This window comes from Sciurus carolinensis, chromosome 16 (assembly GCF_902686445.1).
Source record: "Sciurus carolinensis chromosome 16, mSciCar1.2, whole genome shotgun sequence".
In the NCBI taxonomy this organism is placed as follows: Eukaryota; Metazoa; Chordata; class Mammalia; order Rodentia; family Sciuridae; genus Sciurus; species Sciurus carolinensis.
The window spans coordinates 33,522,224-33,534,601 of NC_062228.1; the positions used below are offsets into that span (position 1 = coordinate 33,522,224).

The window sequence follows — 12,378 nt, forward strand, 5'->3', positions numbered from 1 at the left end:
ACTCAGGAGGCTGAGGCAGGAGGATCACAAGGTTGAGGCCAACCTGTGCAACTGAGCAAGACCCTGACTCAAAAAATAAAAGGGACTGGGGCTACAGCTCTGTGGTAGAGCACTTGCCTAACACGTGTGTGGCCCTGAGTTCAATCCTCAGTACCACAAGAAACCCCTGAAAAACAAAAACAAAACCACGAGAGACTTAGTGAGGCAGAGGCAAGAGTAGGCCACTGGTGGGTCCACCTGGGCCTGTGTTCAGGGGCGGAGGGCTGCCCAATGGAGGATGTGGAGCCTGCTTGACCCAAGGTTGGCAGAGCACAGGCCCAGGGATTCCTGGATTCCCTTTGAGTCTACTTTGTGTTTCTAGATGGAGGAGGTGCCAAGTAGCTCTCAGGAGTGCCCTTCCCTCAAGGGCTTCTGCTGGCGCCATTGGCAGGGAGGTAGGATTTGGGGAAGAGCCACCTGCCACAGGTGCCTGCTGGAGACAGGGATGTTTGCTGAGGGTGTTTGGCCTCGGGATCAGAACTGTGGCCTGGGGCTCTGGGGTTTGGAGAAGGACAGAGAAGGACAGAGAAGGAGGGCTGGCGAGACTGAAGGGAGGGTCCTGCAGTGGGAGGGACCACAGAGGCCTCCTGGCCCAGCCCCCTCGTGATACAGGCAGACCCAATGAGACCCAGTGAGCCCGAGGGACCTGTCTAAACAAGGGTCCAACAGGACACCCTTCACCTTCCTGAGTGTGGGCACTGGTGGCTGCTGCCCAGCTCTGTCCCCCTGGGCTCCGCTGGCAGTGTGGGTAGTGTTGGGGCCCTGGAGTCAGCTGGCCTGGCTTGTAGTCTCTCTTCCAGTGCCCCGCTGTGATCTGGCCTCTCTGGGCCTCAGTCCTCTCCTGTGAAGCCAGAGGGTAATAGTAATGGTAATTAATAGTGATAGCAATGGTAGTAAAATAGAAGTAGTAATCTTGTCTATTTCCAGCCGCCGTCCCCTGGGGGGCACTGGGGGCCATTCTGGCTTAACTGGCATCTGCTCTGATTGGTCAGATACCGTGACCGGCTCCCATGCTGACCTCCACTTTTGCTGAGGCTGAGTGAGTAAGGACTGGCTGGGCACGTGGGAGGGGCCGCTTGTTATCTTCCTCATTTGTGGTAACAGTCCACACTTACTGGGGTGAAGATGTGCCAAGCACTTATTTATGCCTTACGACACTCATTTTTACAAGTGAGGACACTGAGCCAGCGAACGGTGAGGTCATTTGCCTTGAACTGCAGCTGTTGAGAGGCAGGGAGGAGACTCAGGCAGGCCATGTTGGGTGTCAAGCCTGTACCCTTGTCCTGCAGTCTCCTGAGCAACTCTGGAACCATCCTGGCTGCAAGAGGGGCGCGGCCGACTGGGGCAGGGTCCAGGCTGGTTTTGCCTGTGCTCAGGCTGTGGCGCAGTGTGGCTGGGACCCTGACCCCTTCTCCTGGGGACAGCTGCATCATCCCTGCCTTTGCTGAGGTTCCTGCTGGCCAGAGAGCTGCTTCTGGTGCAGCCAAAGCCTGGGTCTGTTGGAACCTCCTCATCCCCAGTCTACTCTGGATCTAGGACCAGCACACCACTTTGTGAAAGCCCCTACTATGTGCGAGGGCTGCTTTCCTGGGCACCTACTCCTAGATTGTCTCCATAGCAACAGCCCTGGAGCCTTGCTGTGGCCTCTGCTTTGGCAGAGGAAATGTAGGCTCAGAAGAGTGAAGCCACATAGCCAAGGATGCACAGCTGCACGTGGCAGTGCAGGGACCAAAACCTTGTTTCCTGGAGCTTGCAGACCTTCCTTTCCTGCCCTTTTGCCTCCTGAGAGAGGGGCTGAGCTGAAAATCCCATCTCTGCCAGCCCGGAGGCCCAGACAGATGGACCATTTGCAGAAAGGAGCTAGACACAGCGCAGGTACCTCCTCAGCCAAGGCGGCCTCTGGGGCCTGGCCCCCTGCCTGGGCACGCCTGGGGGCAGGGGCCCAGCTGTCTGTTCGCCCACCCCTTCCCTCCCTCAGGACTCTCTCATGTCAGAGCAGACTCTGGGGGCTGCGCAGGGGCTTGGGGGCTGGCAGGCTGGGACCCTCGGGAGTGTATCCATAGCAACTAGCTCTCGGAGGACTGGGTTCCCGTGGGGCCGAGGCTGCTGTCGGCTGGAGCGTGAAGCACTGAGGTTTCCACCTCCCCCGTTTATGGACAATAACAACATCGCCCCACCTTGAGGCCAGGGTGGGCAGACCCTGGCCCTGCCTGGGCTCAGCGGGCCTCAGGGTGCCTCTCTGTACTGGGTGAGGTGGCCTGGGTGCTCCCATACCCTGTTCGACAGCCAGGTTGAAGGACCTCCAGGTTTGGAGGGGGAGAATGGGTCCAGGTCACATCAGCTTTCTGTCACCTAGACCATGACTGTCTGGGGAGGTCTGTGGCCCTGAGCCAAAAATGTCAGCTTAGACAGTGGGCTCCAGACGGAGCCTGGTGCCACGCAGGTCCAGTTCTGCTCCTCGCTGGCGGAGGAATCAGAACTCGTGACACACCTCTTGGAACTCCACTTTCTCCATCCCTAGTGTGCAGCATGCAGAGGGGCAGGGATAATTCAGTGTGAGCATTTCCTGCACATAGTAGGTACTTGGTGCATCTGGCACAATGTCCTGGTGACAGAAGCTCGGCAGCTCTGACTATCCCCTTCTCCCCTTCTCTTTTTGGAGGCCCAGCCATCTGCCCCGCTTCTATCTCTGCTAACCTTGGGGGTGTATTTCTTTCTGCTCTGAGGCTGCTCAGGGCCATGCAGGGGAGACAGTTCCCGGCTACAGGACCAGGACCTCAGCTTTGGTGCTCCTGGGCTGGGCCCCAGGGAAGAGGAAGAGGAGGTCCTTTGAATATGAAGTTCTTCCTCTCCATAATGATCATCTCCTAGCAGGAGCTGGAGAGGAGGAGGGGTGGTCTCTGAGGCAGAGGGAAGGGGAGACAGACCCAGTAGATATTGAGGTAAGGGCTAGGGGTCCACCAAGTTCTGAGAGGTCAGTGCTGGTGAGCCTGTGTGTGTGTGTGAGTGTGACAGTCTGTGGGCCTGGCTGGCTAGTGCACTTATGTACTGTCATGACCCATGTGTCTTGGGTGGATCTGTGCCACCCAGCCAGTAGAAGCTGCTCGTGTGCCTGTGGGTGAGTTTGGGAGTTTAGGTTTCAGGGTTCCAGTGAAAGAGCTGAAGATGTGTGTCTCTAGGAACGCATTTGGATGTGTGGACCCCTGCAGCCTTGTGGGACCACGAGCACACACCTTACGCGTGCACCTCTGTGGTGCGGGGTGCGGGCCGCTGTCGGAGGTCATGGGTGTGTCTGTAAAGGTTGAGGGTGTTCGTTTGAGCTGAGCCGAGGGCGAGCTTGTGAAAGCATATGTATGTTTGCACATCTGTGTGTCCTTGTGTGGGGGGAGGTCAGGCAGCAGTTTCTCTGGCCCCTCCCTTGGGAATCCTCTGGGGACAGTTTCCCCAGCAGGAAAGGCCCTGTTTTCTGACAGTTCTCTTTTTTGCCATCAAAGAATGGCCGCATGGTGCAGGGTCATTTAGGGGGGTGACTCTCTTCCTGCCCGAGCCCCTGGTGATTTATTTTCCAAGACCTGTGAGCCCATTCATTCACAGCTGGATGTCCCTGTTCATGGGCTGCTCCTCACACTGGTCTGGACCAGCCATGGCTGTAGCCTCCAGACACTTCTGCCCCAGCAGATCCATGGCAGGGAAGATGGTCTTCCTCCTGCTGCCAGGCTGTGGCCTCCCCCGCCCCTTCCTCCTACCCGCCCAGCAGGGGCTGGGCAGTCCTCGGGCAGCCTCCCCTGGGCTTAGCTGCCTTTTCATTCATTCCCTTGGTCATTCATTCACGCAGCGCCAAGGGCTTGGATGAATGAGTGTAAACTCGCCAGGCAGAGAGCGTGGGGCACGTGCGAGCGGGCATCAGTGATCGTTCATGATAGGTTTCATGGCGTTGGGCAGAGATAGGGACTTGGGGGCTAAGTCCCCTCAACAGACCTCAGTCCCCACAGTCCCCTTAGGGTCTGAACATCTCCCTATCCTGTCACGTGACTGGACTCGTCAGCTCCCTCAGATTCACCTCAGTCTTCCTGCCACCTTTCCATGCTGAGTGCCTGCCTCGGACCCAGTGCTGTGGCCTGCGCTGGGGGCACACTGAGCACCCTGTTCTCCTGAAACACTGGGAAAAGGTCCCTGTTGGCGAGGATCCTGGAGCCCAAGCAGGGACTGTGCCCCAGAGCCGAAAGCTCCCAGCACCATCCATTCATCTATTCATTTATTGGTTCATCAAGGGCTTTCTTAGCATCAATAAAAATCCTAATAACAGTTAAATGATGGCTAGGCACTCGCCTGATGAGGTTCCGTGCTAAGGTGTGTGGGGATCCAGGATACTAAAGTCACCTTTGGTTTTCTTTGTCTATTTGCATAAATTGTTCTGCACCTCAACAAATTCTTCTTAAGCATCGGTCTGTCCTGGCCAAGGAATTCCAAACACATTCCTGGTCCTTTGGGAACTCAGGGTGCAGTGGGGGAGCAGACAAGTCCATTAGCCATGATACTCGGTGTACTGATACTTGGCTGCTTTTAGCAAAAGCTGGAGGTCTAGGGGGGCCCTGGACTCATTCTGGGTGGGAAGAGAAGGCTTCTTAAAAAAGGTGACATTTGGACTGGTCCCAGGGATGGTGTAAGTGTTTCCAGTGGTAGAGGTAGCAGAGACACACACCTACAGGTGCCCCTGTGGGAGCTGAGACTGCAGAGCTCACTGGTGGCTCTTGTGAGTGCACAGTTTTGGGTTGGGCCTGGGTCCTTGGCCAAGAAATTGGAAGTCCTTGTCCCTTTATCAGAGGTAAGAAAGGCACCATAATCCCAGGAGCCAAAGTGGTCTTCAAAAACCTGGATATTTTGAGTCCTGATACAACTCCTCATCCCTCCAAAAACCCCGTAGCCAGTCTTTCCTCCAGCCCAGCAATACCATCTCTGTGCCCCAGGGGCAGGTTTTACAACTAAAGAGGCTTGGTGTTGACAGTAAGATTCATTCACTCTTTATAAATTTTCAAAAAGCTTTGAGAAGCCGGAGTAGCTGGGTATGATGGCACATTCCTATCATCCCACGTGACTTGGGAGGCTGGGACAGGAGGATCTCCAGTTTAAGCCAGCTTGGGCAACTTGACAAGACCCTACCTCAAAATAAATCAAAGTGGCTGGAGGTGTTGCTCAGTGAAAGAGTGCCCTTGGGTTCAGTCCCCTGGAGTGGGCAAGGTGGGTGCTTTGAAGTGTCTGATGATCTCTATTTTTCTTTCCCCACCCCCAAAGGCAGCTGGTAATACCCCTCCCCCCATATAGATCACCTGGAACTAGGTGTGCTCAGGGCAGGTGAGGAATTCCCCACCTGAGCATCAGAGTCCTCAGGAGCAGTGTCCCCTGCTCAGCCACAGGATTCTTAGGGTGGGTAGAGGCATTGGGGATTCATTGGATGTGTAGAAAGGTGTGTGGATGGGTGGGTGTTGTGTATGCAGAAGAGAGGTGAGCGATGTGCAGAGGCTGATGGGCGGGTAGACTAAGGGGTGGGTGGCTGGGTCCTTGGGTGGGTGTGCTTGTAGACTAATGGGTGGGTGGCTGGGTCCTTGGGTGGGTGTGCTTGTAGACTAATGGGTGGGTGGATGGATCTGCCTGCCCAAGCAGCGCAGCCTCTCTCAGTTCCTAGAGGGGTTGACCTTGGGTTGCAGCAGTTCCCTCTTTGTAGAGGAAACGCCCTTGGAACGTGGCCTGTGCTCCTTCCCCAGGCTGGTGGAGCTGGGTTCCAAGAGAGGTGGAGAGAATGACTTGAGATACCTGGACAACCCTCCTGGGAAGTCTTGGGTCAGGGTGTCTGGGAACTTTCACTTCTGCTTTTGCCTGCCTCCTAACTCTGATTCCTTTTCTTCTGGGTTTCCAAACAGAAAAAGACATACCAGTGCATCAAGTGCCAGATGACCTTCGAGAACGAGAGAGAGATCCAAATCCATGTTGCCAACCACATGATTGGTAAGAGAGCTTTCCTCCCAGCTGTGACAGGGCCACCCATCGGGGTTTGAAATTTGTGGTTCCAATCATCATTTCTCCTGCTTTTAGGCCAAAGGACAGAGTCACTGCTGCTGTTTCCGAGACATTTCAAATGGGAGTAAAAATGTCAAAAGTGGGAGTGCTTTCTCCATCCGAGCCTTCTTATCGCAGCTCCACTCACATTACAATCAAACTTTTGACAATCTCTTCCATTTCCCAGCATAAATTTCCCTCCATTTCTGAAACGAAGTGCTTTCCAGTTGTCAAGCACTCAGGAGCAATTATGCTTCAATTTTGTATGTCATGACATTGAATAGATTTAACTGCTCACATTTCCCCACTCGACGTGGTGAATTCCTCAGGCACGCTGTCAAAACAGACTGCTTACAAAGTTATTCTGGTACTTTTCCTGTTCCTCTTCAAGGGGATTTGGACTTTGGAAAATCCAGTCTTTCTAGAAGGGGAGGTTTCAAAGACCCACAGAGCTCCCCTGCTTGTCCTGAGGTACTTTGGGAAGCTGTGTAGTCTTACTGACTGTGGGTGGCTGGGTGTGGGTCCCTTGGGTGTTCTGGTGTGTGAAGGACATGGGGGTTTGAAAAGCAGGGGCCAGCCCCCAGCTGAGGAGGGTGTTTGGTATTAGGGCCTCTGAGAGCTTCTAGAATTCTGGTATCCTGGGTCTGTCTTGGATGTCTGATTGCGGGTATTATTAGTCATCTTTTCTTGCTTGACCAAAACACCTGACAAGAACAACTTGAGGAAGAAAAGTTTGTTTTGAGCTCACGATTTCAGAGGTTCAGTTCACGGTTGACTGACTCCATCACTCCAGGCCTAAGGTGAGGCGGAACATCATGGCAGAAAGGCATGGTAGAGTAAAATGGCCCACCTCTTGGTGGCCAAGAAGTGGCGAGAGAGCGCTAGGAGCAGTGACAAAATATAAAGTCCCCAAGAAATGCTCCTTGTGACCCATTGCCTCTAGCCACACCCCATGTGTCTACAGGTATCACTCAGTAATCCATTCAAATGATGAATCTATCAAATGAATTAATCCACTGGTTAGCTTATAGCTCTCAAAATTGAATCACTTCACCTCTGAACAGTCCTGCATAACACAGGAGATTTTGGGCGACATCTCATTTCCAAATCCTAACAGTCACTGTCTCCAAGACTCCTATTGTTTGAGCAGTGAGATTTCAGTCACAGTTTAAACAGTCACTTTTCCTCTTCTGCCATCTTATCCGTATGGCCTTAACAACAGTCATTCCATCAGAGGACTGTTTAACAAAACCCTTTACTATGTAGTTCCCAAACCTCCTGTACAGTGAATTCTCACTGTGATCACACCTGTGTAGTCAACACCCAGATCAAGAAAGGAAACTATTCCCAGTATCTCTTGGTCTCCTTAGGACTTTCCCTCACTAATGTCAGGCCATCACGGTCCTGGTGGCTGAAAATGTAGCTTGGTCTCCTTCTTCACCTGAGCAGAATCCCCGCCGCCCTGGTTGGCTGGTGTCCGGCACCTCTTGCAGTTCACGCGACTGCCTCTAGCTGGCGCTCCTGCCCCCTCAGTGCTGTGTCACACCATGGTGTGAACAGGCCCCTGAGGGACTGCTCTACTCAGGGACCCAAGTAGTGTTCTGCTGTGAACATTGTCGTCTGTCTGTTGGTGAAAGTACTTTTATTGGGAAAGTAGGAATGCACACAAGGGGGGACAGAAGTACCGCAAGGGACTTCTTTAGCAAAGGTGCTTGTGGAATGAGTGTGGGTCCCTGGTCCTCGCCCAGCTGCACCCCACCCTGCCCTCAGGTTTGGGTGTCTGCATCCCAGCTCACCCCTCATCTGATCAGCCTCTACCTCCAGCGACGTGGAGCTGGTCTCCGGAAGTACTGATCGGTGGCGAGTGTGGCGGGGCTCCCCCGGTGGTGAGGGGAGAAGAAGAGCCCAGGAAGGGCAGGTGGGGCCCTGGGAGCTCCGCCTGACAGGGAGATTGGTGGCTTTTTAATTTCTTCTGTCTGAAAGCTCCCTGCTGGAGTATAAGAAGGAAAGCTACCCTGCCAGTCACCGGCTGCTGAGAGCCCTTTCACGGGAGTGTCAGGGAGGTGAAGATGAAGATATCTAAAAATGTTTGCTTTTGTAGCAGGTGGTAATGCGCGCTCCTGTTTGTAAGCAGGAAGGGCGAGAGCCTGGCTAATTGGACCACAGTGATTTCAAAGGTGTTTCCCCCCCTCCCTTCTCTCTCCCACCTTCCTTTTGTGCAGAGTCTGGAAGCTGCGTGTCCTCAGGTGGAAGGCGAGGGGGTTGCTCTTAACTGGAGTTGCGGGAACCTGAAGGGAGGGTTTGATGGGCATTTGGGCCTTTGTGTGAGCTGAAGGCCGGGCTTCCACTGGAAGGAGTCCCATCTGGTGGCTGGACAGGAGACCTCACCCATGCCTGAGCCATGTGTTGTGAGCTGGCCTGCTTCTGGGGACGCAGGGCAGCTGGAGGACTGAGGAGCCGGCAGTACGGAGTGGTTGGTCTTGGAGCCGGAGGTTTCGGTCCACGGTGCAGGCCCTTGGTGCTTGGCGCTGATGCCTGTGAGCCAGACCTGGCAATTGTGCAGAACCCCTCCTCCTGCTTGCCCACCCTCACCCCATCACCCTGACCTTATCAAAGGACACAGTGCCTGCTGCATGCCAAGGGCTGTGGTGGCCTCTGTGGGCGACATGGTCCCTGCCCTTAGATAAGGATGCAAACAGTTGCTTTATTCAGCACTTTGCCACAGTGCTGGTCTCCCGTCTCATACCTGGAACCTGGCTTATGGATCTTAAATGACTTACCCAAGTTCTTAGAGCCAGGGAGTAGCAGAGGCAGGGTCTGACATCCGCAAGGCTCTCTCTGTTGTATTTAGAGCCCCTACCAGAGCCTGTAGGAGGAGAGAACCTGGGAATTCCCTGGCGAAGAGGGGAGATAGATGGGCATCCAGGATGGCAGTGATGTTGATGCTCAGTGATCTCTGAATCCAAGGAGGTCTGTGCGAAGGGCCTGGGTGTGGAAGGATGTAAGGAGTTCTTTCTGCAGCAGGACTGTGGCAGAGGGGGCTTTAGCTCAGGAGGAGCCTGGAACAGCATGCTATTTCCAGGCTGTGAAGGTGGTCCCAACCCTTCTTAGGAGGACTGGGGGGTGAGCAAAGCTCAGAGGCAGAAGCAGAGCAGGACAGGTCCAGAAGTTGTGGGGTCTGACTAGGTGATCCACATGGTAGCATCGTGAAAAGGGTGGGGGGGTGTCCGGGACCAGGTCACAGAGGCCTTGACTACCGAGTGAAGGGGTTCAGGCTTGGACTTCACCCTGTAGGCCAGGGTCCATCCTTGGAGGCCTCTTGGCTGATGTCTTGAAGACATCTTGAAAAATCGGAGGCGGCAGTCAGGGGTCAGCATTCCCAGGAGGCAGAGCTAGAGCAGAGAGCCGCGCTGCCTGTGGGCAAGGCTCACACCCAGCCCCACCAGCGGCCGCTGTGCTTCAGAGGACCACTGGGCTCATGTGTCCTTCGCCTGGCCCTGTGGTCTCCTGAGTGTGTCACCTTGAGTTGTAATACTAGGGAGCAGCATGGCCTGGACTAAGCTGGTTGCTTTAGGAAGGTTGGTCTGGCTGCAGAGTTGAGGGGACAGATGGGAAGGGCACCCAGGCCTGCCTGATCTAATCCAGGGTGGAGGGAAGGGGCAGGGGTGGGAGCATGGGATGATACCTGACTGCCACGTGCCCAGGTGGGGAGGGCGGGAAGTGTGCGTGAGAAGAGGTGGACACTGAGGCCTGTTTTGTAGTCAACTCTGCGGTTCCAGTTCAGTCTGTTGGGGCCAGTGTCTCTGTGGACAGCTTCTCTTGTTAAGTGACTGGAGCCCAGAGAGACTGCCCTGGAGCTGGACCGGGTAACAGTTCCCCTTAGCAGTACCAAGGGGACTTGCTGGGTGGAAGTGGCACTGTTCAGCTTGGTGGCCTTCTCATAAACTCGGGGCACTCGGGGGTCTGAGGCAGGCCTCCCCAGGGGCCTGGTCTGCTGGAGACCTCCCCTGGGGCCGGTAAACTGGCCTTTTTATAGCGGGGCCCCGGTGTGACTGCAGCCTGGAGACCTGGGAGCCGGGATGACTCAGGGCCGGTCTCCTTGGAAACACTTTCCCGGCACCCCTCTTGCTGCTGCTGGGAGGGAGCCATTTGGATCTGATAGAAAGGCAAGGGTCTGTGGAAATCTTTTCAGCTGTGGGGTCGCCTTTGAAATCCCCCCTCCTCACAGAGAATGAGGCCCCTTCCTGGGGCCTCCCCCAGCTTTTGAAATGGCTTTAGACACCCCTCCCCATTACAGGCACATCAAAAACTTGGACCAGCCCATAGCTCTGTTCTGTGGCCTCCTGCTGGGACAACGTGGCTCCGCCCAGCCATCCCTGCCTACCTTCTCCCACAGCCCCCCAGCCTTCCTGTCCCCCACCTAAGACTCGGGGAAGATGCTCCCCCATCTGGGCTCTGCAGGAGGCTCCCACCTGAGGAGAGCCTGAGGAGGCTGTGGGGGACCTAGCTCAGAGGTAGGATGCCCCGCAGGGCTGGGGAGGGAGGAGCCTGTGTCTGCCCACACGTGGTGACGTGTGCTTAAGCCTGCATGCTGGCCCCCTAGAGTACTTGGGACGCCACTCCAGCCTGCACCTGGAGACCCCAGGGTCCTGCCTTCCCCTGACTGGCACTGAACCACTGTCTTTTCTGTGCTTTGGGCATTGGCTGGCTGGGGGGGTCTGAGAACTTGTCCTTGAGATAACAAATTTGCTATGACCCAGGTTGGTCTCTGGGCAGTGACTCAGCATGGGGGCCAGGGAAGGCGAGGCTGGGAAAGGATCGTCCTCAGGGAATCTCGATAGGATTTTTTGTCCTTGGACAGTGGTGGTGGACTCTGGTGGGCCGCCAGGCAAGAGCCAGGTCTCTCCCAGTGGAGCATTAGTCACAACAGAGGCCCTTTCTTGGTCATGTTGGTCCCTGTCCCTGGGTGTCCCTCACAGGCTGGGCTTTTCTGTCAGGGGCAAAAAAAATGGGAGAGGAAAGGGGAATTTGGAGGATCAGCCTCTGGCCCCTTGCTTAGGCCTTTAAAATGTCCCAGCACTGGCCTGTGCCCCTTCCACCTCCCTACCCCATCCTTCCCCTCATGCACCTGGAAGGAGTTGGGGGTATGTATGTGAGAGACAGAGAGAGAGAGAGAGAGAGACAGTGAAAGAGACAGAGACACAGAGATACAGAGACAAAGAGAAACATACAGGCTGAAGAAGAGACAGGGAGTGACCGAGAGAGAGCGGGGAGACCCTTTCCTGGAGATGGGGTCCAGCTATTCCTTGCGGACCCGGAACCCCCTTCTCACTGCAGCTGGGACCCCGCAGAAGACCCAGCATGATAGAGGACATGGTGGCTGGTCTAGGGGAAAGATCTGGTGGAGATCAGTGTCTCCCCCTCACACCAGGGAGAGACGAAGTCTCTGAAACAGCGGAAGGGAAGAGCAGTAGGAAAGCGGGGCGGGGGCTCCTGCCTCCTCTCTGCCTGAGCACATGCTGCTGAACGCGCCATGTCGGGCTTTTGATTCCGGTGACACCAGACCCAAACACCTGTCTATCCTTGGTATGTGACAAAAATGTCTCCTGCCCCTGGAGGTCTGCTTCAGGTGCTGGAGTTGGTCTGTCGGAATAACAGGACTGTACAGACAGCCTTTAATCCAACTGCTTTTCCTCCCCCTCCTCCCTCTTCCTTCCCCTCCCCTGTCCCTCACCAAACTTCCAAACTGGGACATAGTCACCCTGCTGAAATCTTGCCAGGTGAGAGAGCTAGCCAAAAGGTCTCAGTTTCCCTGGTTTTGGATCCCACTGGTGCCTTTGAGGAAGCTATTGATTGAGCACTTTGGGCCATGGAGAATCCATCAGTTCTGAATTTTAAAACCTCATTTTTCTGAGTTCTTTTTATATGTGTATGTTATTTTTAAGCGGGAGCAGGGGAGCCTCTGTAATTGGGTTTTTCCCTAACAGGAACCTCGTCACTTCATGTTCCATCAATGTGATTATAATCCTTCAGGGCTGTGAGGCGCGGCACGCTAGCCCAGCTGGGGTGGGGGATGCTAATTTACAAGTTCACTCTAATGTCACGAGCTAAGATATGGGCGCTCCGAGGACAGGCATGCCAGTCAATCTGGACATGCAGGAAAGCTGCCTGGAGGAAGTGGCACCTAATCAGGGTCTTAGAGTGAGCTGGGAGGGATTCCAGGCAGAGAGAGCAGTACAGCAGACCCTGCAGAAGAGAGGCCCGGTGGCACGTGGGGGACTGCAG

At 55.0% G+C, this 12,378-nt stretch overlaps 1 protein-coding gene across 4 annotated transcripts in view; it reads left to right on the plus strand.

Annotated features, from left to right (window-relative positions):
* Znf423 (zinc finger protein 423) overlaps nt 1-12,378 on the plus strand; it is a 314,481-nt gene that overhangs the window by 191,570 nt on the left and 110,533 nt on the right. For all 4 annotated transcript variants that reach the window (XM_047529580.1, XM_047529581.1, XM_047529583.1 and 1 more), the window contains one exon: nt 5,958-6,042. In XM_047529580.1, the coding sequence (XP_047385536.1) occupies nt 5,958-6,042 (85 nt within the window). The remainder of the gene's footprint in view (nt 1-5,957; nt 6,043-12,378) is intronic.